Genomic DNA, 24,353 nt, shown 5'->3' with positions numbered 1-24,353 from the left:
AAATCATCAGTATTAAAACAATAAAAGACCTGACAAATTTCAGTTGGTGGATAATGAATCTATAATATATGAAAGTTTAATTGTAATCATTACATTACGGTAAATAATGAAATTTAACACTATATGCTAATTTTTTGAGAAGGACCTGTATGTAGTTTTTTTTTATTGCTGCAGCAGCATTATATATTGCATAGCTTTATATGGAGCGTCTATGGGGCAATAATCAACGGTGCAGAGCATTCTATATGGCACAGCTTTATATGGAGCATCTATGGGGCAATAATGAACGGTACAGAGCATTATATATGGCACAGCTTTCTATGGAGCATCTATGGGGCCATAATGAACGGTGCAGAGCATTATATATGGCACAGCTTTATATGGAGCATCTATGGGGCAATAACAAACAGTATGCAGCATTATATGTGGCACAGCTTTATATGGAGCATCTATGGGGCCATAATGAATGGTGCAGAGCATTCTATATGGCACAGCTTTATATGGAGCATCTATGGGGCAATAATGAACGGTACAGAGCATTATATATGGCACAGCTTTCTATGGAGCATCTATGGGTCCATAATGAACGGTGCAGAGCATTCTATAAGGCACAGCTTTATATGGAGCATCTATGGGGCCATAATGAACGGTGCAGAGCATTCTATATGGCACAGCTTTCTATGGAGCATCTATGGGGCCATAATGAACGGTGCAGAGCATTATATATGGCACAGCTTTATATGGAGTGTCTATGGGGCCATAATGAACTGTGCAGAGCATTATATATGGCACAGCTTTATATGGAGTGTCTATGGGGCCATAATGAACTGTGCAGAGCATTATATATGGCGCAGCTTTATATGGAGTGTCTATGGGGCCATAATGAACTGTGCAGAGCATTATATATGGCACAGCTTTATATGGAGTGTCTATGGGGCCATAATGAACAGTGCAGAGCATTATATATTGCACATCTTTAAATGGAGCATCTATGGGGCCATAATCAACGGTGCAGAGCATTCTATATGGCACAGCTTTATATTGAGCATCTATGGGGCCATATTGAACGGTGCAGAGCATTATATATGGCACAGCTTTATGTGGAGCATCTATGGGGCCATAATCAACGGTGCAAAGCATTCTATATGGCACAGCTTTCTATGGAGCATCTATGGGGCCATAATGAACGGTGCAGAGCATTATACAGTTAGGGCCAGAAATATTTGGACAGTGACACAAGTTTTGTTATTTTAGCTGTTTACAAAAACATGTTCAGAAATACAATTATATATATAATATGGGCTGAAAGTGCACACTCCCAGCTGCAATATGATAGTTTCCACATCCAAATCGGAGAAAGGGTTTAGGAATCATAGCTCTGTAATGCATGGCGTCCTCTTTTTCAAGGGACCAAAAGTAATTGGACAATGGACTCTAAGGGCTGCAATTAACTCTGAAGGCGTCTCCCTCGTTAACCTGTAATCAATGAAGTAGTTAAAAGGTCAGGGGTGGATTCCAGGTGTGTGGTTTTGCATTTGGAAGCTGTTGCTGTGAGCAGACAACATGCGGTCAAAGGAACTCTCAATTGAGGTGAAGCAGAACATCCTGAGGCTGAAAAAAAAAAGAAAAAATCCATCAGAGAGATAGCAGACATGCTTGGAGTAGCAAATTCAACAGTTGGGTACATTCTGAGAAAAAAGGAATTGACTGGTGAGCTTGGGAACTCAAAAAGGCCTGGGCGTCCACGGATAACAACAGTGGTGGATGATCGCCGCATACTTAATTTGGTGAAGAAGAACCCGTTCACAACATCAACTGAAGTCCAGAACACTCTCAGTGAAGTAGGTGTATCTGTCTCTAAGTCAACAGTAAAGAGAAGACTCCATGACAGTAAATACAAAGGGTTCACATCTAGATGCAAACCATTCATCAATACCAAAAATAGACAGGCCAGAGTTAAATTTGCAGAAAAACACCTCAAGGGTATGTTCACACGTTCAGAATTTCCATCCTTTTTTTTTCAGGACTGTTTTTTTTAAAAAACTGCAGCTCTTGGCAGAAAACGCAGGTCCTTTTTTTGGTCCTTTTTTGTCCTTTTTTGATGCGTTTTTTGATCCTTTTTTTTTATGCAGTTTTCTAACCCTAACCCTACCCCTAACCCTAACCCTAACCCTACCCCTACCCCTATTCTAACCTTAGTGAAAAAAAAAAAATTCTTAATTTTTTTATTGTCCCTACCAATGGGGGTGACAAAGTGGGGGGGGTGTCATTTACTATTTTTTTTATTTTGATCACTGATATAGGTTATATCTCAGTGATCAAAATGCACTTTGGAGCGAATCTGCCGGCCGGCAGATTCGGCGGGCGCACTGCGCATGCGCCCGCCATTTTGCAAGATGGCGGCGCCCAGGGAGAAGACGGCCGGACGGACACCGGGACGCCGGATAAGTATAAGGGGGGGAGATTAGGGCACGGGGGGGCATCGGAGCACTGGGGGGGCATCGGAGCACGGGGGGGGGCATCGGAGCACGGGGGGGCAGCCACACTCCGCCCACGCACTTCCGCCCGCTCCCCCGCACTTCCTGCTGCAGCGGTTCTGCACATCAAATCGCAGTAAAACCCGCAGATATATTTTTGATCTGCGGGTTTTACTGCGGTTTTGACCTCACAATGGAGGTCTATGGGTGCAGAACCGCTGCGGTTCAGGAAAAAGAAGTGACATGCTCCTTCTTTTTTGCCGCAGCTATTCTGCGCGGCTTTTTAAACGAAATTCCGGATCATGTGCACAGCAGTGACTGTTTTCCATAGGGTTACATTGTTATGTACCCTGCATGGAAAACAGCTGCGGAACCGCAGCGGCAAAACCGCTGCGGTTCCGCAGTAAAAAACGCACTGTGTGAACATGGCCCAAGAAGCCAGCTCAGTTCTGGAAAAGTATTCTATGGACAGATGAGACAAAGATCAACCTGTACCAAAATGATGGGAAGAAAAAAGTTTGGAGAAGAAAGGGAACGGCACATGATCCAAGGCACACCACATCCTCTGTAAAACATGGTGGAGGCAACGTGATGGCATGGGCATGCATGGCTTTCAATGGCACTGGGTCACTTGTGTTTATTGATGACATAAGAGCAGACAAGAGTAACCGGATGAATTCTGAAGTGTACCGGGATATACTTTCAGCCCAGATTCAGCCAAATGCTGCAAAGTTGATTGGACGGCGCTTCATAGTACAGATGGACAATGACCCCAAGCATACAGCCAAAGCTACCCAGGAGTTCATGAGTGCCAAAAAGTGGAACATTCTGCAATGGCTAAGTCAATCTCCAGATCTAAACCCAATTAAGCATGCATTTCACTTGCTGGGAAATGCATGTGGGACGGAAACACCCACAAACAAGCAAGACCTGAAGGCTGCGGCTGTAAAGGCCTGGCAAAGCATTAAGAAGGAGGAAACCCAGCGTTTGGTGATGTCCATGGGTTCCAGACTTAAGGCAGTGATTGCCTCCAAAGGATTTGCAACAAAATATTGAAAATAAAAATATTTTGTTTGGGTTATGTTTATTTGTCCAATTACTTTTGACCTCCTAAAATGTGGAGTGTTTGTAAAGAAATGTGTACAATTCCTACATTTTCTATCAGATATTTTTGATCAACCCTTCAAATTAAACGTTACAATCTGCACTTGAATTCTGTTGTAGAGGTTTCATTTCAAATCCAATGTGGTGGCATGCAGAGCCCAACTCGCGAAAATTGTGTCACTGTCCAAATATTTCTGGCCCTAACTGTATATGGCACAGCTTTATATGGAGTGTCTATGGGGCTATAATGAACTGTGCAGAGCATTATTTATGGCACAGCTTTATATGGAGCATCTATGGAGCCATAATAAACGGTGCAGAGCATTATATATGGCACAGCTTTATGTGGAGCATCTATGGGGCCATAATGAACGGTGCAGAGCATTATATATGGCACAGCTTTATGTGGAGCATCTATGGGGCAATAATGAAATGTATGGAGCCTCTATTTTTATTTTTGAAATTCACCGGTAGCTGCTGCATTTTCCACCCTAGGCTTATACTCGAGTCAATAAGTTTTCCCAGTTTTTTGTGGCAAAATTAGGGGGGGTCGGCTTATACTCGAGTATATACAGTAAATGGAAAATAATTTTTTTCCCCCCACTAAAATGTTACTTTAGCTACAAGTTTTAAATTTTCAAAAGAGTTTGAGATAATGGACTTACAATGTGTTCCAGCTTTTCCTGAATACGCCAATACCCCCATATGTGGTTGGGAAACAACTTTTAAGGGCAGTCCCACACGTCCAGATAATTCCAGTACCGGAAAAATCGGTACCGGAATTATCCGTGTCCGTGTGCCCGTGCGTTTCTGTGGCACATCAGTGTGGCACACGTGTGCCGCCCGTGTGCCCACTGGGTACCACACGCACCGTGCAGGAGACAGCGCTAAAGTTTAGCGCTGTCCCCTGAATCTGGTGCTGAAGCCGCCATTGATATCTTCTCTGCAGCAGCGTTTGCTGTAGAGAAGATATGAATGAATGTTCCTTCTTTTTTTTTTTTTGTTTCTCGTCTTTAAAATAAAGATCCATGTCCCCACCCCCCTCGCACCCCCTGTGTGCCCGCCCGCTGTTCTTAAAATACTCACCCGGCTCCCTAGCTGGCTGGCGCTGCTTCCTGTCCTGGCCGCACCTTCTACTGTATGAGCGGTCACGTGGGGCTGCTCATTTACAGTAATGAATATGCAGCTCCACCCCTATGGGAGGTGGAGCCACATATTCATGACTGTAATCGGCGGCCCCACGTGACCGCTTATACAGTAGAAGGTGCGACCAGGACAGGAAACAGCGCCAGCTAGCGAGGGAGCCGGGTGAGTATTTTAAGAACAGCTGGCGGGCGCACAGGGGGTGGGCGGGGGTTGGGGACATGGATCTTTATTTTAAACACGAGAAACAAAACAAAAAAAGGGAATATTCGTATCTTCTCTACAGCAAACGCTGCTGCAGAAAAGATATCAATGGCGGCTTCAGCACCAGTGGGGGGGACAGCGCTTACTGTAGCACTGTCTCCTGCACGGCACACGGACTGCACACGGACAACGTCCGTGTGCGGTACGTGTTTTACACGTACTCAATTGACTTTAATGGGTCCGTGTAATCCGTGCGCTCCCACGAACACTGACATGTCTCCGTGTTTGGCACACGGAGACACGGTCCGCAAAAAATCAATGACATCTGCACAGGTGCATTGATTTCAATCTGTCTACGTGTGTCAGTGGCTCCGGTACGTGAGGAAACTGTCACCTCACGTACCGGAGCCACTGACGTGTGAAACCGGCCTAAGGCACCGTGCAAAGCTCAGAAGGGAAGAAGCACCATATTGTGGTGCAGATTAAGCTGTTATAGTTTGTGGGTGCCATGTCACATTGGCAGAACCCCAGAAGTGCCAGCACAGTAAAACTCCCCTATAAGCAACCTCATTTTACAGGTTACACCTCTCAATGAATTCATCACGTCTGCAGCGATCACATTGACAACATGGGTGTGTCACAGAATTTTATACTTATATTTTCACTACAAAAATGTAGTTTTAGCCCAGATTTTACATTGGCACATTGGGAAATAGGTAAAAATGGCATCAAAATGTGTCGCACAATTTCTGCTTAACGGGGCTCTACCTCATTTGTGGTGGACAGTAATTCTTAGCCACACAATGAGACACTTGAGGGAATTAGCGCTATTGATTATTGGAGAACACATTTTCGTAGAATAGTTTGCGGACTCAGTATATATAGACCCTAAGTTCCAGAAGAGCAGAATTTCCCCTCATGTGTCCCCATTTTGGAAATTACATCTCTCTGGGAATTTATCTCAGGTTCAGTGACGATTTTGGCTCTGTGGGTGTTTTCCAGATGCAAGCAGCATTGACTGCTGCTGAATGAAAATTGCAAATCTGCCATTGTAGTGCCCAGTCCGTTATGCCTAGCTCGTGTTTCTGTAGACATGGGCTCCCATTGCTACGGAAATGTCAAACACATGGGCGCTAAATGTGATTTAGGCACACTGTGGGGCTCAGAAAGGAGGAGGGCATTTGGATTAAGCAGCTCTGAATTAGCTGGATTTCTTTTTAGGGGGCGAGGAGCCATTTCACTTTTCCAGAGCCTTTGTACTACCAGTAACGTGGAAACCCCCCTATATTTCCATTGCCAGATGACAGACCTGAGTGGAGATTTGCTTTTTTGTGGATTGAGTTGAAGCTTTTATTGGGAACATTTTACATAGCATAAATGCGACCCTAAATGTTATGTGCACACATTGCGGATTTTGCTGCGGATCCACAGCTGCCGGTCCGCAGCAGTTTTCCATGAGTGTACAGTACCATGTAAACCTATGGAAAACAGAAACATCTGTGCCCATGATTCGGAAAAAAAACATGCGAAAACGCAGCTGTTTACATTCCGCAGCATGTCAATTCTTTGTGCAGATTCCGCAGCGGTTTACACTTGCTCCACAATAGGAATCCGCAAGTGTAAAGCCGCAGATGGAATCCGCTTAAAATCTTCGGTAAATCCGCAGGTAAAACGCAGTGCCTTTTACCTGCGGATTTCTCAAATCCGTTGCGGAAAAATCCGCAGACCTCAAAAATACGTGTGCCCATAGCCTTATCCTGTTTTCTAAACTGAGCACTTACACCGGGGTTTCCATCTAAATTTCCGAATGGTCTGATTCAGATGAAACCCCTGAGGGAGCCATTTATTATAATGAGGCAGCAGAGTTTCTCTGCCTCTGTTCAGCAGTGTCCTTCTTTTCAGAGATGCACAAAACTGTAGCGGACCACACTTTTATGCATTCCTAATAAAAAGACGGACTTACAGGTCAGACGACATCCACAGTGTCTCCATCTACATCATTATAGGGAATCTTTCACCGGGGTTTCTATCTGAATCGTGTATTTCGGAGATTTCTGTGTAGAGCGCAGGATAAATGTGAGCACGGCCTAAACAATGAACAAATCAACAGTGGATGAAGAATTTAGTTTTGTGTATTTTTTTTACACTGTTCTCTGTGCGGTATAAGTCATTAGACAACTTTATGCTTCGGGTCGGTGCGATTACAACGATACCAGATTTATATTGTGGTGTTTTTTTTAAATATATTTTTGTCTGCTGACACACTGAAAGACACTTTTTTTTTAAGCAAAGGAAAGTTTTTTGCATCACCATCACTTTTTTTTCTTTCCCTGGGCGAGTTGACGTTTTTATTGGTTCCATTTTCAATAGCATAAAATTTTTTGATTGCTTTCTATTCTTTTTTTTTTGCGGAGGCAAAATGAACAAAAAACAGCAATTCAGGATTTTTTTTTTTAATGCTATTCACAGTGTGGTGAAAGTGAAAAGCGGTAAGTCATCTTTAATCTTGGTCAGTACAATTTACAGCGATATCACATTTTATATAATTTTTTTATGTTTTACACAATAAAATGATTTTTATAGAAAATATTATTTTACTTGCATCACTCTATTCTGAGAGCTATAGCTTTTTCTTATTTTTCCTCTGGAGTTGTATGGCAGCTTGTCTTTGCAGAACAAGAAGACATTTTCAGGGATACCATTTTTATGTACATTGGATTTTTTTCATCGTTTTGGATTCCTCTTTTTGTTCAGCAGTGTGAAAAAGCATAGTTTTTTGCTTTTTTATGGTGTTCTCTGAAGGGGTTAACTAGTGGGACAGTTCTATAGGTCTGTTTGTTCCATACGTGGCAATACCAAATATGTGTACATTTATTCTTGTTTTTTCATAAATATGTGTTTATTGGATTAATTTTTTTTTTGTTTTTCTTTATTTTGGGATTTTTTTTTTCATTTTTAAAAACGTTTTTTTACTTTGTCCCAGGATGGGACATCAACTTTCCCTGCCATGATTGCTCATCTAATACTCTACAGTGCTTTTGCTTTGCAGAGCATTATATCAGTGTCTTGCACACAGGGAGGAGGCATGTCAACTGCTGTGATCGGGAGCTTACAGACCACTGTACCTGGGTGACTCTGCAGCCATCTTTTGGCTTGGGGTCACCATGGACATAATCATCACAACGTGGTCGCAATCGCAATTGTGTTAATTGGAGCAGAGAGGGAGTTCCCTCCCTCTGCGATGCTGATTGATGTTGCTGTCACTATTGACAGTGCCATCAGAGGGGTTGAAGGGAACCTGTCACCCCGAAATTCGCGGGTGAGGTAAGCCCACCGGCATCAGGGGCTTATCTACAGCTGTTGTGAATTCTGTTGTCGAACTCCCTCCTGTGGTCGTGAGTGGTACTTCAGCGAGTTCTGTCTATGGGCTCCCTCTGGTGGCTATGAGTGAAGCTGCTGCTTCTGAGGTTCCTTACACAGGTGACGTGGGTTGTCCTTTGGTTGGCTGCTCTATTTAACTCCTCTCAGATCGTTACTCCATGCCAGCTGTCAATGTTTTTGCATTTGTTCAGTTCGCTCCTGGAGCTCTCTGGTGACCTGCCTTCTCCTGCAGAAGCTAAGTTCCTGATAGTCATTATTTGTTCACTGTTTTCTTGTCCAGCTGGTTTTCATGATTTTGTCTTGCTAGCTGGAAGCTCTGGGATGCAGAGTGGTCCCTCCGCACCGTGAGTCGGTGCGGAGGTCTTTTTTGCACACTCTGCGTGGTCTTTTGTAGGTTTTTGTGCTGATCGCAAAGTTACCTTTCCTATCCTCTGTCTATTTAGTAAGTCTGGCCTCCCTTTGCTGAAACCTGTTTCATTTCAGCGTTTGTGACTTTCATCTTTACTCACAGTCAATATATGTGGGGGGCTTCCTTTACCTTTGGGGATTTTCTCTGAGGCAAGGTAGGCTTTATTTTCTATCTCTAGGGCTAGCTAACTCTGAGGCTGTGACGAGGCGCCTAGGGAGCGTCAGGAGCGCTCCACGGCTATTTTTAGTGTGTGTGATAGGATTAGGGCTTGCGGTCAGCAGAGCTCCCACATCCCAGAGCTCGTCCTGTATGAGTTTAACTATCAGGTCGGGTGCTCCTAACCACCAGGTCATAACATACAGCATTCTGTAATGCTGTAGATAAGCCCCCGATGTTACCTGAAAGAGGAGAAAAAGACGTTATATTATACTCACCCAGGGGCGGTCCCGCTGCTGGTCAGGTCAAACGGGCGTCTCCGGTCCGCTGCGGCACCTCCCATCTTCATTACAAGACGTCCTCTTCTGATCTTCAGCCACAGCTCCGGCGCAGGCGTACTTTGCTCTACCCTGTTGAGGGCAGACAAAGTACAGCAGTGCGCAGGCGCTGGGCCTCTGACCTTTCCGGCGCCTACGCACTGCAGTACTATCCTCTGCCCTCAACAGGGCAGAGCAAAGTACGCCTGCGCCGGAGCCATGGCTGAAGATCAGAAGAGGACGTCTTGTAATGAAGATGGGAGGGGTCGCAGCAGACCAGAGACGCCCATCCGACCGGACCAGCAGCGGGACCGCCCCTGGGTGAGTATAATATAACGTCTTTTTCTCCTATTTCAGGTAACATCGGGGGCTTATCTACAGCATTACAGAATGCTGTAGGTAAGCCCCTGATGCCGGTGGGCTTACCTCACCCGCGATTTTTGGGGTGACAGGTTCCCTTTAAATGTCCATTATTTGTGCTAGCACTGTTCGCAGGCGTACCTGCAGGGTGTCAGTTCTATAGCGCTGTCACCCGCTTTTGATCATGCCGGCGCTAGGAGTGAACCTGCGCAATCAACACACTGTATATGTATGGCGGTTTTCAGGACTGCACCTCCTGCAGCACCATACACATACAGCTGATGTTGTGAAGTGGTTAATAGTTTAGTCAGCACTCAATGAAAATACTCTGAGGAAAACTAATATTATGTCAAGTGCAAGGTGTAATGGGCTTGAGTATAAGAACATCAAAGTGAGAATCCTTGTATCATGCACCACTCTTGCACTCCTGTGCTTGGTGTTACACTACGCCTAAACTCGTGATATTAAATTACTCATTTACTAATTACCATGGCTGTAATGAAAAGATAATGCCAGATGTAATGTATAAAAGACCTTTTGGCTATGTGCACACAGTGTGTTTTTGATCCATTTTCGCAGCGTTGTTGTGCACATGATCAGTAAATTTTAGTGCGTATTTGCAATGCATTTCTTTCTCTAGCATGTCAATTCTTTTTGCGTTTCTGCACCCATTGACTTCAATTGAGTCGGTCAAATCCACAGCAAAAACGCAGGTATAAAAATGTTTGCGAATTTGCTGAGTTTTTGTTTTGTGTTTTACTGGCTTCCTCTGGTGTTTCTCACACGGTCATCTGTGTGACAGCATGGGAAACACCGGTGCGGTGATTCTTATCGTCGGTAACGTTACCGCCGGTAAGACTGTCGGTTAGAGCTCTGCGAGATCATGCTGGCATATGTCAGTGTGACCCCGCAGCTCTGACTGTCATCCGCCGTAACGCTACTGCCGGCTAGAGTGCTGCTGCGGGATCATGCTATCAGATATCAGCGTGACCCGCAGGCGTGGGCTGATGAGACTACTGCTCCCATCAAGCAATCAAAGAAAAAGGAGTAATAAGTCCAATTATATAAAAAGGTATACATTTATTGATGACAAAAATTACAAATTTCAATCAATTATTTTAAACAATCCAGACTAGGATCAAGTAATTTTATATGGGTAAAAGTGCTAAAGTGCCAAAAAATCCACCCGAATGAGGGGAATATGTCACATGAGGATCAATATAAACCACATGTAGATGTATTTACTTTGAATGTAGTTATAAATAGTAAGGTTCTAACATTTATTTCTAATTGCCAGGTGAAGGACACCGTTGTTCCCTAAATTGGCAAGAAATTTATGGACTTGTACATGATGAACTGTGAGTTATTAGCAACGTGTAGTGCCTTGGGGTACCTTGAGGGGGATACCTACCACAAAGAGCCCGATTGCCTTGGTACGTATTTGTTATAAAGCATTTCTATTTACCATATGTACCGTATTATAATGGATTATACTGTGTAACAGAAGTGTTAACTTTAGAAGTAAACCATTTTTTCAATTTTGTCTTGCGTATTGTTTTGTATAGTAGAGAAATAACTTGCATGTTTACATATTTATTGTGTTGCTTTATGTCCTCTGTGGGTGACGCAACATTGGCTGCAGCAGTTACTGATCAGCAGCAGCTTTTACTATTCAGTCAGTGCGAACTTCCTCCTTCATGGAATACTGAAGGGCAGCAGAAGACTGCTGATTAGTTGCAGCAGTCACATGACACACAACAATGTCATGTGACCCTTTGAGATTAGCAGCAGTGCTGTCGCAGGTATGGTTCTGCTGCAGAAGGTAAGTGTTGACTGTATATATTTTATTTGGGGCACTGAAGTGATTAGAAAGGGGATGTCCAGTAGTGCAAAGGCGCAAAATTTCTGCTTGTAGTGACATTTAGTTGTTGCTCAATGGATTTGTGCTTAGTGTGAGCTGTATTGTTAAACTTAATCTGATGCCAGATTTCACAATACAAGTTGAATACATTATTAAAGGGGTTGTCCCCACTAACAAAGTACATTTTAATTCATAGATCTTGGAATAAAAATACTGTATATACTCGAGTATAAGCCGAGATTTTCAGCCCAAAATTTGGGGCTGAAAGTGCCCCTCTCGGCTTATACTCGAGTCACGGTGGGTGGCATGGTCGGCGGGTGAGGGGGAGAGGGCACTGAGGCATACTCACCTAGTCCCGGCGATCCTGACGCTCCCTCTGCCCGTCACACGGTCTTCGGTGCTGCAGCTCTTCCCCTGTTCAGCGGTCACGTGGGACCGCTGATTAGAGAAATGAATATGCAGCTCCACCTCCCATAGGGGTTGAGCCGCATATTCATTTCTCTAATCAGCGGTGCCGGTGACCGCTGATAGAGGAAGAGGCTGCGGCACCGAAGACCGTGTGACAGGCAGAGGGAGCGGGACGCCGGGAGCAGGTAAGTATGTAATATTCACCTGTCCGCGTTCCACACGCCGGGCGCCGCTCTGTCTTCGCGTCCTCTTGCACTGACTGTTCAGGTCAGAGGGTGCGATGACGCATATAGTGTGCGCGCCGCCCTCTGCCTGATCAGTCAGTGCAGAGAGACGCCGGGACGCTGGGAGCTGCAAGCAAGAAAGGTGCGTATGGCATTTTTTTTTTTCTATTGCAGCAGCAATGGCACAGCTTTATATGGCACAGCTATGGGGCAATAATGAACGGTGCAGAGCACTATATGGCAGCTATGGGGCAATAATGAACGGCGCAGAGTACTATATGGCAGCTATGGGGCAATAATGAATGGTGCAGAGCACTGTATGGCACAGCTATGGGGCAATAATGAACGGTGCAGAGCACTATATGGCACAGCTATGGGGCAATAATGAACGGTGCAGAGCACTATATGGCACAGCTATGGGGCAATAATGAACGGCGCAGAGCACTATATGGCACAGCTATGGGACAATAATGAACGGCGCAGAGCACTATATGGCACAGCTATGGGGCAATAATGAACGGCGCAGAGCACTATATGGCACAGCTATGGGGCAATAATGAACGGTGCAGAGCACTATATGGCACAGCTATGGGGCAATAATGAACGGTGCAGAGCACTATATGGCACAGCTATGGGGCAATAATGAACGGAGCAGAGCAGTATATGGCACAGCTATGGGGCAATAATGAACGGTGCAGAGCACTATATGGCACAGCTATGGGGCAATAATGAACGGTGCAGAGCACTATATGGCACAGCTATGGGGCAATAATGAATGGTGCAGAGCACTATATGGCACAGCTATGGTGCAATAATGAACGTTGCAGGGCACTATATGGCACAGCCATATGGCACCGGTAGCTGCTGCATTTTCCTCCCTAGGCTTATACTCGAGTCAATAAGTTTTCCCAGTTTTTTGTGGCAAAATTAGGGGGTCGGCTTATACTCAGGTCGGCTTATACTCGAGTATATACGGTAAGTGCCAGAATTGGGTGTGATAAAAAAAAAATTTGTGTTCCTGTGCTGAGATAATCTGATAAATGTGCCCCTGTCTGTATCCTCTTTTGCCTCCTCCCCTGCCCAGGAGCTGTGGTATGATCAGACCTTGTTCCTGTACGGTTAGACACGGCCATTACACAGCAGGGGCACATTTATAAGATTATCTCAGCACAGCGACATTTTGCTAAACACATCCAATTGTGGAACTTATTATTCAAAGACCATAACATGGGAGAGGGGCAGGACGAAGGCACAGCTGTATGACCTCGGGTTAATGAAGCTGTAAACACACCAGGGATTACGGGTGCCACTTCCAAAGAAAGAGAATCTTTTTATCCATAGAAAAGAAAGCGATCATCATGACCTGTTGAAGCGCAATGTAAGCGCGAAATGATCGTTGTCTAGATTTGCTCCATCGTTTTATCCGCCTGCTGTTGGTATTATGATGCCACAATAAAGGATTTTGTTGCACGGGACGGTATGTGTCTATCTGCTTTCTTTTCTATGATTATTGATTATTATTCAAAGATCTATTGATTAAAATGTTGATTAAAATTAACTTTGTTTGTGGGAAACCCCCTTTAAATAGATCCTAATCTTGAGGGCCCATGTATTCACTTAAGAAAGGATTATGCAGCCATTAGATTTTCTAAAGCTTCCTTGCTTGTTATAAAATTCCATCTCTAGTTGGAATTATAAAATGTTCATTCTAATATAAAAATTATATAGCCATTCTGACATGGCTTTTGAATGCAAGTACACCATCCACCATAGATCTAAGATACAAAAATGTATGCGTCTTGTAATGTGTAATCTCGTGACCAATCTGCTTTATGTTACATACCAAGATTTAGCGTTTGGGGGATCAATTGAAAAAAATATATATATATATATCTTGTCCACTCTGGGTTAACCCCTTCACGCCGCAGCCTTTTTTCGTTTTTGCGTTTTCGTTTTTCGCTCCCCTCCTTCCCAGAGCCATAACTTTTTTATTTTTCCGTCAATATGGTCATGTGAGGGCTTATTTTTTTGCGGGACGAGTTCTACTTTTGAACGACACCATTGGTTTTACCATGTCATGTACTAGAAAACGGGAAAAAAATTCCAAGTGTGGTGAAATTGCAAAAAAAGTGCAATCCCACACTTGTTTTTTGTTTGGCTTTTTTGCTAGGTTCACTAAATGCTAAAATTTATGATTCTCCAGGTCATTACGAGTTCATAGACACCAAACATGTGTAGGTTATTTTTTATCTAAGTGGCGAAAAAAAATTCAAAACTTTGCTAAAAAAAAAAATTGCGCCATTTTCAGATACCCGTAGCGTCTCCATTTTTTGGGATCTCGGGTCAGGAGAGGGCTTATTTTTTGCGTGCTGAGCTGACGTTTTTACTGATACCAATTTTGTGCAGATACGTTCTTTTGATTGCCCGATATTGCATTTTAATGCAATGTCGCGGCGACCAGAAAAACGTAATTCTGGCGTTTTGAATTTTTTTCTCGCTACGCTGTTTAGCGATCAGGTTAATGCTTTTTTTTATTGATAGATCAGGCGATTCTGAACACAGTGATACCAAATATGTGTAGGTTTGATTTTTTTTATTTTTTTTAATTGTTTTATTTTGGATGGGGCAAAAGGGGGGTGATTTAAACTTTTTAAATTTTTTTTTATTTTTTTCATATTTTTTAAAACATTTTTTAACTTTTGCCATGCTTCAATAGCCTCCATGGGAGGCTAGAAGCTGGCACAACTGGATCGGCTCTGCTACATAGCAGCGATCATCAGATCGCTGCTATGCAGCTGAATTGCAGGCTTTCTATGAGCGCCGACCACAGGGTGGCGCTCACAACAAACTGGTATCAGTAACCATAGAGGTCTCAAGGACGGCGATGCGAGAACTTCCGGCCGCGCGGCCGAAGCGCCGGTTAAATGCCGCTGTCAGCATGTCGGGAAGGGGTTAAGATGATTGTCACTAATACACACTTTTTGGTTAAAAATGCAGTACCAGCTGCATTATTTCTCACATCTTTTTCTCTTGTTCCTATTTAGAAAGTGTGAAAGACTTAATTCGTTACCTCCGTCATGAAGATGAAACCAGAGATATCAGACAACAGTTGGGTGCTGCCCAAATTCTGCAGAATGATCTAGTACCTTTAGTCACTCAGCATCACAATGACAAGCAGCTCTTTGATGCTGTCATCAGGTAACTAGCACATTATGGTTGACCAGGATGCATATCTGCTTATGAGAGATGTGTCAGATCATCCATGGACGTGTCCTAACCAAACCACATGTGTTATACAGGTTAATGGTAAACTTAACCCAGCCTGCACTTCTGTGCTTTGGGAAAGTTCCCCAAGACCCCACTTTTCGTCATCATTTCCTGCAAGTTGTGTCCTATCTTCAGGCTTATAAAGAGGTGAGGTTACATTCAATCTTATTTTTAGTAACGTTTCTGATGAAACACAAAAACACAGACCATTTCGGAGGTGTCTGTTTGCATTTTTGGGAAGTCGGTCACATCTGGACATAAATGGCTTAAAGTCAGACATTCCTGCAAGGACAATTTTTACACTCTTGACAGTCTTGTGACTGCATTGTAAAATAGAATCAGACCATTCACCCATTTCCATTTATTTGCTAAAACTACAAACATAGAAAATGCCACACATTTATTTACACTCATTCATGCTCGTATGCAAATTTGCATCAAATCCTAACCTTTTGTTAATTTTTTTCTAATAAAAATTAACCCTTTCATGACCCCAGTTTTTGTTTTTTTTTTTTTCGTTTTTCGCTCCCCTCTTTCCCAGAGCCATAACTTTTTTTTATTTTTCTGTCAATATGGCCTTGTGAGGGCTTACTTTTTGCGGGATGAGTTGTACTTTTGAACAACATCATTGGTTTTACCATGCCATATACTGGAAAACAGGAAAAAAATTCCAAGTGTGGTGAAATTGCAAAAAAAGTGCAATCCCACACTTTTTTGTTTGTCTTTTTCTGCTAGGTTCGCTAAATGCTAAAACGGACCTGCCATTATGATTCTCCAGGTCATTACAAGTTCATAGACACCAAACATGTCTAGGTTATTTTTTATCTAAGTGTTAAAAAAAAATTCCAAACTTTGCTTAACCCCTTCCCGACCTTTGACGCATACGCTGCGTCATGAGTCGGTGCCATTCCGACCCATGACGCAGCATATGCGTCATGGAAAGATCGCGTCCCTGCAGATCGGGTGAAAGGGTTAACTCCCATTTCACCCGATCTGCAGGGACAGGGGGAGTGGTAGTTTAGCCCAGGGGGGGTGGCTTCACCCCCCCGTGGCTACGATCGCTCTGATTGGCTGTTGAAAGTGAAACTGCCAATCAGAGCGATTTGTAATATTTCACCTAAAAAACTGGTGAAATATTACAATCCAGCCATGGCCGATGCTGCAATATCATCGGCCATGGCTGGAAACACTAATGTGCCCCCACCCCACCGATCGCCCCCCGATCTGTGGTCCGCTCCCCTCCGTCCTGTGCTCCGCTCCCCCGGTGCTCCAATCACACCCCCGTGCTCCAATCAAACCCCCCCCGCACTCCGATTCCCGCCCCCCGCACAGCGATTTCCCCCCCCCCGCACAGCGATCCCCCCGTGCTGCGATCCCCCACTCCGTGCTCCGATCCACCCCCCCGTGCCCTGATCTCCCCCCCCTTATACTTACCGATCCTGCCGGGGTCCGTCCGTCTTCTCCCTGGGCGCCGCCATCTTCCAAAATGGCGGGCGCATGTGCAGTGCGCCCGCCGAATCTGCCGACTGGCAGATTCGTTCCAAAGTGAATTTTGATCACTGAGATAGGTTATATCTCAGTGATCAAAATAGAAAAAAAAATAAATGACCCCCCCCCCTTTGTCACCCCCATAGGTAGGGACAATAAAAAAAATAAAGAATTTTTTTTTTTTCCACTAAGGTTGGGGTAAGAACTAGGGGTAGGGTTAGGGGTAGGGGTAGGGTTTCGGTATGTGCACACGTATTCTGGTCCTCTGCGGATTTTTCCGCAGAGGATTTGATAAATCCGCAGTGCTAAACCGCTGTGGATTTATCGCGGATTTACCGCGGTTTTTCTGTGCATTTCACTGCGGTTTTACAACTGCGATTTTCTATTGGAGCAGTTGTAAAACCGCTGCGGAATCCGCAGAAAGAAGTGACATGCTGCGGAATGTAAACCGCTGCGTTTCCGTGCAGTTTTTCCGCAGCATGTGCACAGCGATTTTTGGTTCCCATAGGTTTCCATTAAACTGTAAACTCATGGGAAACTGCTGCGGATCCGCAGCGTTTTCCGCAGCGTGTGCACATACCTTTAGAATTAGGCTATGTGCACATGGTGCGGATTTGGCTGCGGATCCGCAGTAGTGTTCCATCAGGTTTACAGTACCATGTAAACATATGGAAAACCAAATCCGCTGTGCCCATGGTGCGGAAAATACAGCGCGGGAACGCAGCGTTGTATTTTCCGCAGCATGTCAATTCTTTGTGCGGATTCCGCAGCGTTTTACACCTGTTCCTCAATAGGAATCCGCAGGTGAAATCCGCACAAAAAACACTGGCAATCCGCGGTAAATCCGCAGGTAAAACGCAGTGCCTTTTACCCGCAGATTTTTCAAAAATGGTGCTGAAAAATCTCATACGAATCCGCAACGTTGCCACATAGCCTTAGGGTTGGGTTGGAATTAGGGTTGTGGTTAGGGTTAGGGGTGTGTTGGGGTTAGGGGTGTGTTGGGGTTAGTGTTGGAGTTAGAATTGAGGGGTTTCCACTGTTTAGGCACATCAGGGGGTCTCCAAACGCAACATGGCGCCACCATTGATTCCAGCCAATCTTGTATTCAAAAAGTCAAATGGTGCTCCCTCACTTCCGAGCCCCGACGTGTGCCCAAACAGTGGTTTACCCCCACATATGGGGTACCAGCATACTCAGGACAAACTGCGCAACAAATATTGGGGTCCAATTTCTCCTGTTACCCTTGAGAAAATAAAAAATTGCTTGCTAAAACATCATTTTTGAGGAAAGAAAAATGATTTTTTATTTTCACGGCTCTGCGTTGTAAACGTCTGTGAAGCACTTGGGGGTTCAAAGTACTCACCACATATCTAGATAAGTTCCTTGGGGGGTCTAGTTTCCAAAATGGGGTCACTTGTGGGGGGTTTCTACTGTTTAGGCACACCAGGGGCTCTGAAAACGCAACGTGACGCCCGCAGACCATTCCATCAAAGTCTGCATTTCAAAAGTCACTACTTCCCTTCTGAGCCCCCACATGTGCCCAAACAGTGGTTTACCCCCACATATGGGGTATCAGCGTACTCAGGAGAAACTGGACAACAACTTTTGTGGTCCAATTTCTCCTGTAACCCTTGGGAAAATAAAAAATTCTGGGCTAAAAAATTATTTTTGAGGAAAGAAAACGTATTTATTATTTTCACGGCTCTGCGTTATAAACTTCTGTGAAGCACTTTGGGGTTGAAAGTGCTCACCACATATCTAGATAATTTCATTTCGGGGTCTAGTTTCCGAAATGGGGTCACTTGTGGGGGGTTTCTACTGTTTAGTCACATCAGGGGCTCTGCAAACGCAACGTGATGCCCGTAGAGCATTCCATCAAAGTCTGTATTTCAAAACGTCACTACTTCACTTCTGAGCCCCGGCAAGTGCCCAAATAATAGTTTACCCCCACATATGGGGTATCACCGTACTCAGGAGAAACTGGACAACATATATAGGGGTTAAATTTCTCCTGTTACCCTTGGGAAAATTAAAAAATTCTGGGCTAAAAAATTATTTTTGAGGAAAGAAAACGTATTTATTATTTTCACTGCTCTGTGTTATGAACTTCTGTGAAGCACTTGGGGGTTCAAAGTGCTCACCTCACATCTAGATAAGTTCCTTTCGGGGTCTAGTTTCCAAAATGGGGTCACTTGTGGGGGGTTTCTACTGTTTAGCCACATCAGGGGCTCTGCAAACGCAACGTGACGCCCGCAGAGCATTCCATCAAAGTCTGCATTTCAAAACGTCACTACTTCACTTCCGAGCCCCAGCATGTGCCTAAACAGTGGTTTACCCCCACATATGGGGTATCACCGTACTCAGGAGAAACTGGACAACAACTTTTGGGGTCAAATTTCTCCTGTTACCCTTGGGAAAATAAAAAATTGCGGGCTAAAAAATCATTTTTGAGAAAAGAATTTTTTTTTTCATGGCTCTGCGTTATAAACTTCTGTGAAGCACTTGAGGGTTCAAAGTGCTCACCACACATCTAGATTAGTTCCTTTGGGGGTCTCGTTTCCAAAATGGGGTCATTTGTGGGGGATCTCCAATGTTTAGGCACACAGGGGCTCTCCAAACGCGACATGGTGTCCGCTAATGATTGGAGCTAATTTTCCATTTAAAAAGCCAAATGGCGTGCCTTCCCTTCTGAGCCCTGCCGTGCGCCCAAACAGTGGTTTACCCCCACATATGGGGTATCTGCGTACTCAGGACAAACTGGACAACAACATTTGTGGTCCAATTTCTCCTATTACCATTGGCAAAATAGGAAATTCCAGGCTAAAAAAATCATTTTTGAGAAAATAAAAACTATTTTTTATTTTCATGGCTCTGCATTATAAACTTCTGTGAAGCACCTGGGGGTTTAAAGTGCTCAGTATGCATCTAGATAAGTTCCTTGGGGGGGTCTAGTTTCCAAAATGGGGTCACTTGTGGGGGAGCTCCATTGAATAGGCACACAGGGGCGCTCCAAATGCGACATGGTGTTCGCTAACAATTGGAGCTAATTTTCCATTCAAAAAGTCAAAAGGCGCGCCTTCCCTTCCGAGCCCTGCCGTGTGCCCAAACAGTGGTTTACCCCCACATATGAGGTATCGGCGTACTCGGGAGAAATTGCTCAACAAATTTTAGGATCCATTTTATCCTATTGCCCATGTGAAAATGAAAAAATTTTTCATTTTTACGGATCAATTTGTGAAGCACCTGAGGGTTTAAAGTGCTCACTAGGCATCTAGATAAGTTCCTTGGGGCGTCTAGTTTCCAAAATGGGGTCACTTGTGGGGGAGCTTCAATTTTTAGGCACTCGGGGGCTCTCCAAACGTGACATGGTGTCCGCTAAAGAGTGCAGCCATTTTTTCATTCAAAAAGTCAAATGGCGCTCCTTCCCTTCCAAGCCCTGCCGTGCGCCCAAACAGTGGTTTACCCCCACATATGAGGTATCAGCGTACTCAGGACAAATTGGACAACAACTTTCGTGGTTCAGTTTCTCTTTTCACCATTGGGAAAATAAAAAATAAAAAATTGTTGCTGAAAGATCATTTTTGTGACTAAAAAGTTAAATGTTCATTTTTTCCTTCCATGTTGCTTCTGCCGCTGTGAAGCACCTGAAGGGTTAATAAACTTCTGGAATGTGGTTTTGTGCACCTTGAGGGGTGCAGTTTTTAGAATGGTGTCACTTTTGGGTATTTTCAGCCATATAGACCCCTCAAACTGACTTCAAATGTGAGGTGGTCCCTAAAAAAAAATGGTTTTGTAAATTTCGTTGTAAAAATGAGAAATCGCTGGTCAAATTTTAACCCTTATAACTTCAAAAAAAAAATTTTGTTTCCAAAATTGTGCTGATGTAAAGTAGACGTGTGGGAAATGTTATTTATTAACTATTTTGTGTCACATAACTCTCTGGTTTGACAGAATAAAAATTCAAAATGTGAAAATTGCGAAATTTTCAAAATTTTCGCCAAATTTCCGTTTTTATCACAAATAAACACAGAATTTATTGACCTAAATTTACCACTAACATGAAGCCCAATATGTCACGAAAAAACAATCTCAGAACCGCTAGGATCCGTTGAAGCGTTCCTGAGTTATTACCTCATGAAGGGACACTGGTCAGAATTGCAAAAAAACGGCAAGGTCTTTAATGTGAAAATAGGTTGGGTCATGAAGGGGTTAAAAAAAAATTGCAATTTTCTGATAGCGTCTCCATTTTTCTAGATATGGGGTCTGGTGAGGGCTTATTTTTTGCGTGCCGAGCTGACGTTTTCAATGATACCATTTTGGTGCAGATACATTCTTCTGATCGTCTGTTTTTTGCGGTGACCAAAAAAACGTAATTCTGGCGTTTTGAATTTATTTTCTCGCTGCGCTGTTTAGCGATCAGGTTAATCCTTTTTTTATTGCTAGATCAGGCGACTCTGAACGTGGCGGTACCAAATATGTGTACATTTGATTTTTTTTTTGTTTTATTTTGAATGGGGCGAAAGGGGGTGATTTAACCCCTTCATGACCGGGGGATTTTTCGTTTTTCCGTGTTCATTTTTCGCTCCCCTCCTTCCCAGAGCCATAACTTTTTTATTTTTCTGTCAATTTGGCCATATGAGGGCTTATTTTTTGCGGGACGAGTTGTACTTTTGAACGACATCATTGGTTTTAGCATGTTGTGTACTAGAAAACGGGAAAAAAATTCCAAGTGTGGTGAAATTGCAAAATAAGTGCAATCCCACATTGGTTTTTTGTTTGGCTTTTTTGCTAGGTTCACTAAATGCTAAAACTGACCTGCCATTATGATTCTCCAGGTCAGTACGAGTTCATAGACACCTAACATGACTGGGTTATTTTTTATCTAAGTGGTGAAAAAAAATTCCAAACTTTGCTAAAAAAAAAAAAAAAAAAATTGCGCCATTTTCCGATACTCGTAGCGTCTCCATTTTTCATCATCTGGGGTCGGTTGAGGGCTTATTTTTTGCGTGCCGAGATGACGTTTTTAATGATAGCATTTCGGTGCAGATACGTTCTTTTGATCGCCCGTTATTGCATTTTAATGCAATGTCGCGGCGACCAAAAAAAACGTAATTCTGGCGTTTTGAATTTTTTCCCCGCTACGCTGTTTAGCGATCAGGTTAATACTTTTTTTTAATTGATAGATCGGGCGATTCTGAGCGCGGCGATACCAAATATGCGTAGATTTGATATTTTTTTTATCGATTTATTTTGATTGGGGCGAAAGGGGGGTGATTTAAACTTTTATGTTTTTTTTTATTTTTTTCACATTTTTTTAAACTTTTTTTTTTTACTTTTGCCATGCTTCAATAGCCTCCATGAGAGGCTAGAAGCAGGCATAGCACGATCGGCTCTGCTACATAGCAGCGATCTGCTGATCGCTGCTATGTAGCAGAATTGCACGTGTGCTGTGAGCGCCGACCACAGGGTGGCGCTCACAGCGACGGGCAATCAGTAACCATAGAGGTCTCAAGGACCTCTATGGTTACCATTCACAAGCATCGCCAACCCCCGATCATGTGACGGGGGTCGGCGATGACGTCATTTCCGGCTAGCCCGGCCGGAAGCGGTAGTTAAATGCCGCTGTCTGCGTTTGACAGCGGCATTTAACTAGTTAATAGGTGCGGGCAGATCGCGATTCTGCCCGCGCCTATTACGGGCACATGTCAGCTGTTCAGGGCTCGGAAGGGATGGCACGCCATTTGGCTTTTTAAATGGAAAATTAGCTCCAATCATTAGCGGACACCATGTCACATTTGGAGAGCCCCTGTGTGCCTAAACATTGGAGATCCCCCAGAAATGACACCATTTTGGAAACTAGACCCCCAAAGGAACTAATCTAGATGTGTGGTGAGGACTTTGAACCCCCAAGTGCTTCACAGAAGTTTATAACGCAGAAAAAAAAAATTATTTTCTCAAAAATGATCTTTTAGCCTGCAATTTTTTATTTTCCCAAAGGTAACAGGAGAAATTTGACCCCAAAAGTTGTTGTCCAGTTTCTCCTGAGTACGCTGATACCCCATATGTGGGGGTAAATCACTGTTTGGGCACATGCCGGGGCTCGGAAGTGAAGTAGTGACGTTTTGAAATGCAGACTTTGATGGAATGCTCTGTGGGCGTCACGTTGCGTTTGCAGAGCCCCTGATGTGGCTTAACAGTAGAAACCCCCCACAAGTGACCCTATTTTGGAAACTAGACCCCGAAAGGAACTTATCTAGATGTGTGGTGAGCACTTTGAACCCCCAAGTGCTTCATAGAAGTTTATAATGCAGAGCCGTGAAAATAATAAATACGTTTTCTTTCCTCAAAAATAATTATTTAGCCCAGAATTTTTTATTTTCCCAAGGGTTACAGGAGAAATTGGACCCCAAAAGTTGTTGTCCAGTTTCTCCTGAGTACGCTGATACCCCATGAGTGGGGGTAAACCACTGTTTGGGCACACGTCGGGGCTCAGAAGGGAAGTAGTGACTTTTGAAATGCAGACTTTGATGGAATGGTCTGCGGGTGTCACGTTGCGTTTGCAGAGCCCCTGGTGTGCCTAAACAGTAGAAACCCCCACAAGTGACCCCATTTTAGAAACTAGACCCCCCAAGGAACTTATCTAGATATGTGGTGAACACTTTGAACCCCCAAGTGCTTCACAGACGTTTACAACGCAGAGCCGTGAAAATAAAAAATCATTTTTCTTTCCTCAAAAATAATGTTTTAGCAAGCATTTTTTTAGATTCACAAGGGTAACAGGAGAAATTGGACCCCAGTAATTGTTGCGCAGTTTGTCCTGAGTATGCTGGTACCCCATATGTGGGGGTAAACCACTGTTTGGGCACACGTCGGGGCTCGGAAGTGAGGGAGCACCATTTGACTTTTTGAATACGAGATTGGCTGGAATCAATGGTGGCGCCATGTTGCGTTTGGAGACCCCTGATGTGCCTAAACAGTGGAAACCCCTCAATTCTACCTCCAGCACTAACCCCCCCACACCCCTAACCCTAATCCCAACTGTAGCCATAACCCTAATCACAACCCTAATTCCAACCCTAACCCTAAGGCTATGTGCCCACGTTGCGGATTCGTGTGAGATTTTTCAGCATCATTTTTGAAAAATCCGCGGGTAAAAGGCACTGCGTTTTACCTGCGGATTTTCCGCGGATTTCCAGTGTTTTTTGTGCAGATTTCACCTGCGTATTCCTATTGAGGAACAGGTGTAAAACGCTGCGGAATCCGCACAAAGAATTGACATGCTGCGGAAAATACAACGCAGCGTTTCCGCAGCGGATTTGGTTTTTCATATGTTTACATGGTACTGTAAACCTGATGGAACACTGCTGCGAATCCGCAGCCAAATCCGCACCGTGTGCACATAGCCTAATTCTAAAGGTATGTGCACACGCTGCGGAAAACGCTGCGGATCCGCAGCAGTTTCCCATGAGTTTACAGTTCAATGTAAACCTATGGGAAACAAAAATCGCTGTACACATGCTGCGGAAAAACTGCACGGAAACGCAGCGGTTTACA

General features: G+C 44.0%; 1 protein-coding gene and 1 long non-coding RNA gene across 3 annotated transcripts in view; one reads left to right on the top strand and one right to left on the bottom strand.

The window, feature by feature from the left end:
- The window catches only part of TIMELESS (timeless circadian regulator), a 222,249-nt gene that overhangs the window by 55,880 nt on the left and 142,016 nt on the right, over positions 1 to 24,353 (top strand). For both annotated transcript variants that reach the window (XM_069758445.1, XM_069758446.1), the window contains exons 2-4: positions 10,849 to 10,984; positions 15,089 to 15,242; positions 15,344 to 15,458. In XM_069758445.1, the coding sequence (XP_069614546.1) occupies positions 10,888 to 10,984; positions 15,089 to 15,242; positions 15,344 to 15,458 (366 nt within the window). In that variant the 5' untranslated portion in view covers positions 10,849 to 10,887. The remainder of the gene's footprint in view (positions 1 to 10,848; positions 10,985 to 15,088; positions 15,243 to 15,343; positions 15,459 to 24,353) is intronic.
- The window catches only part of LOC138670798 (uncharacterized), a 228,516-nt gene that overhangs the window by 140,088 nt on the left and 64,075 nt on the right, over positions 1 to 24,353 (bottom strand). The window lies entirely within an intron of this gene.

The sequence above is a fragment of the Ranitomeya imitator genome, chromosome 3 (genome assembly GCF_032444005.1).
Source record: "Ranitomeya imitator isolate aRanImi1 chromosome 3, aRanImi1.pri, whole genome shotgun sequence".
NCBI lineage: Eukaryota > Metazoa > Chordata > Amphibia > Anura > Dendrobatidae > Ranitomeya > Ranitomeya imitator.
This window is presented reverse-complemented; position numbering and strand designations above follow the sequence as displayed.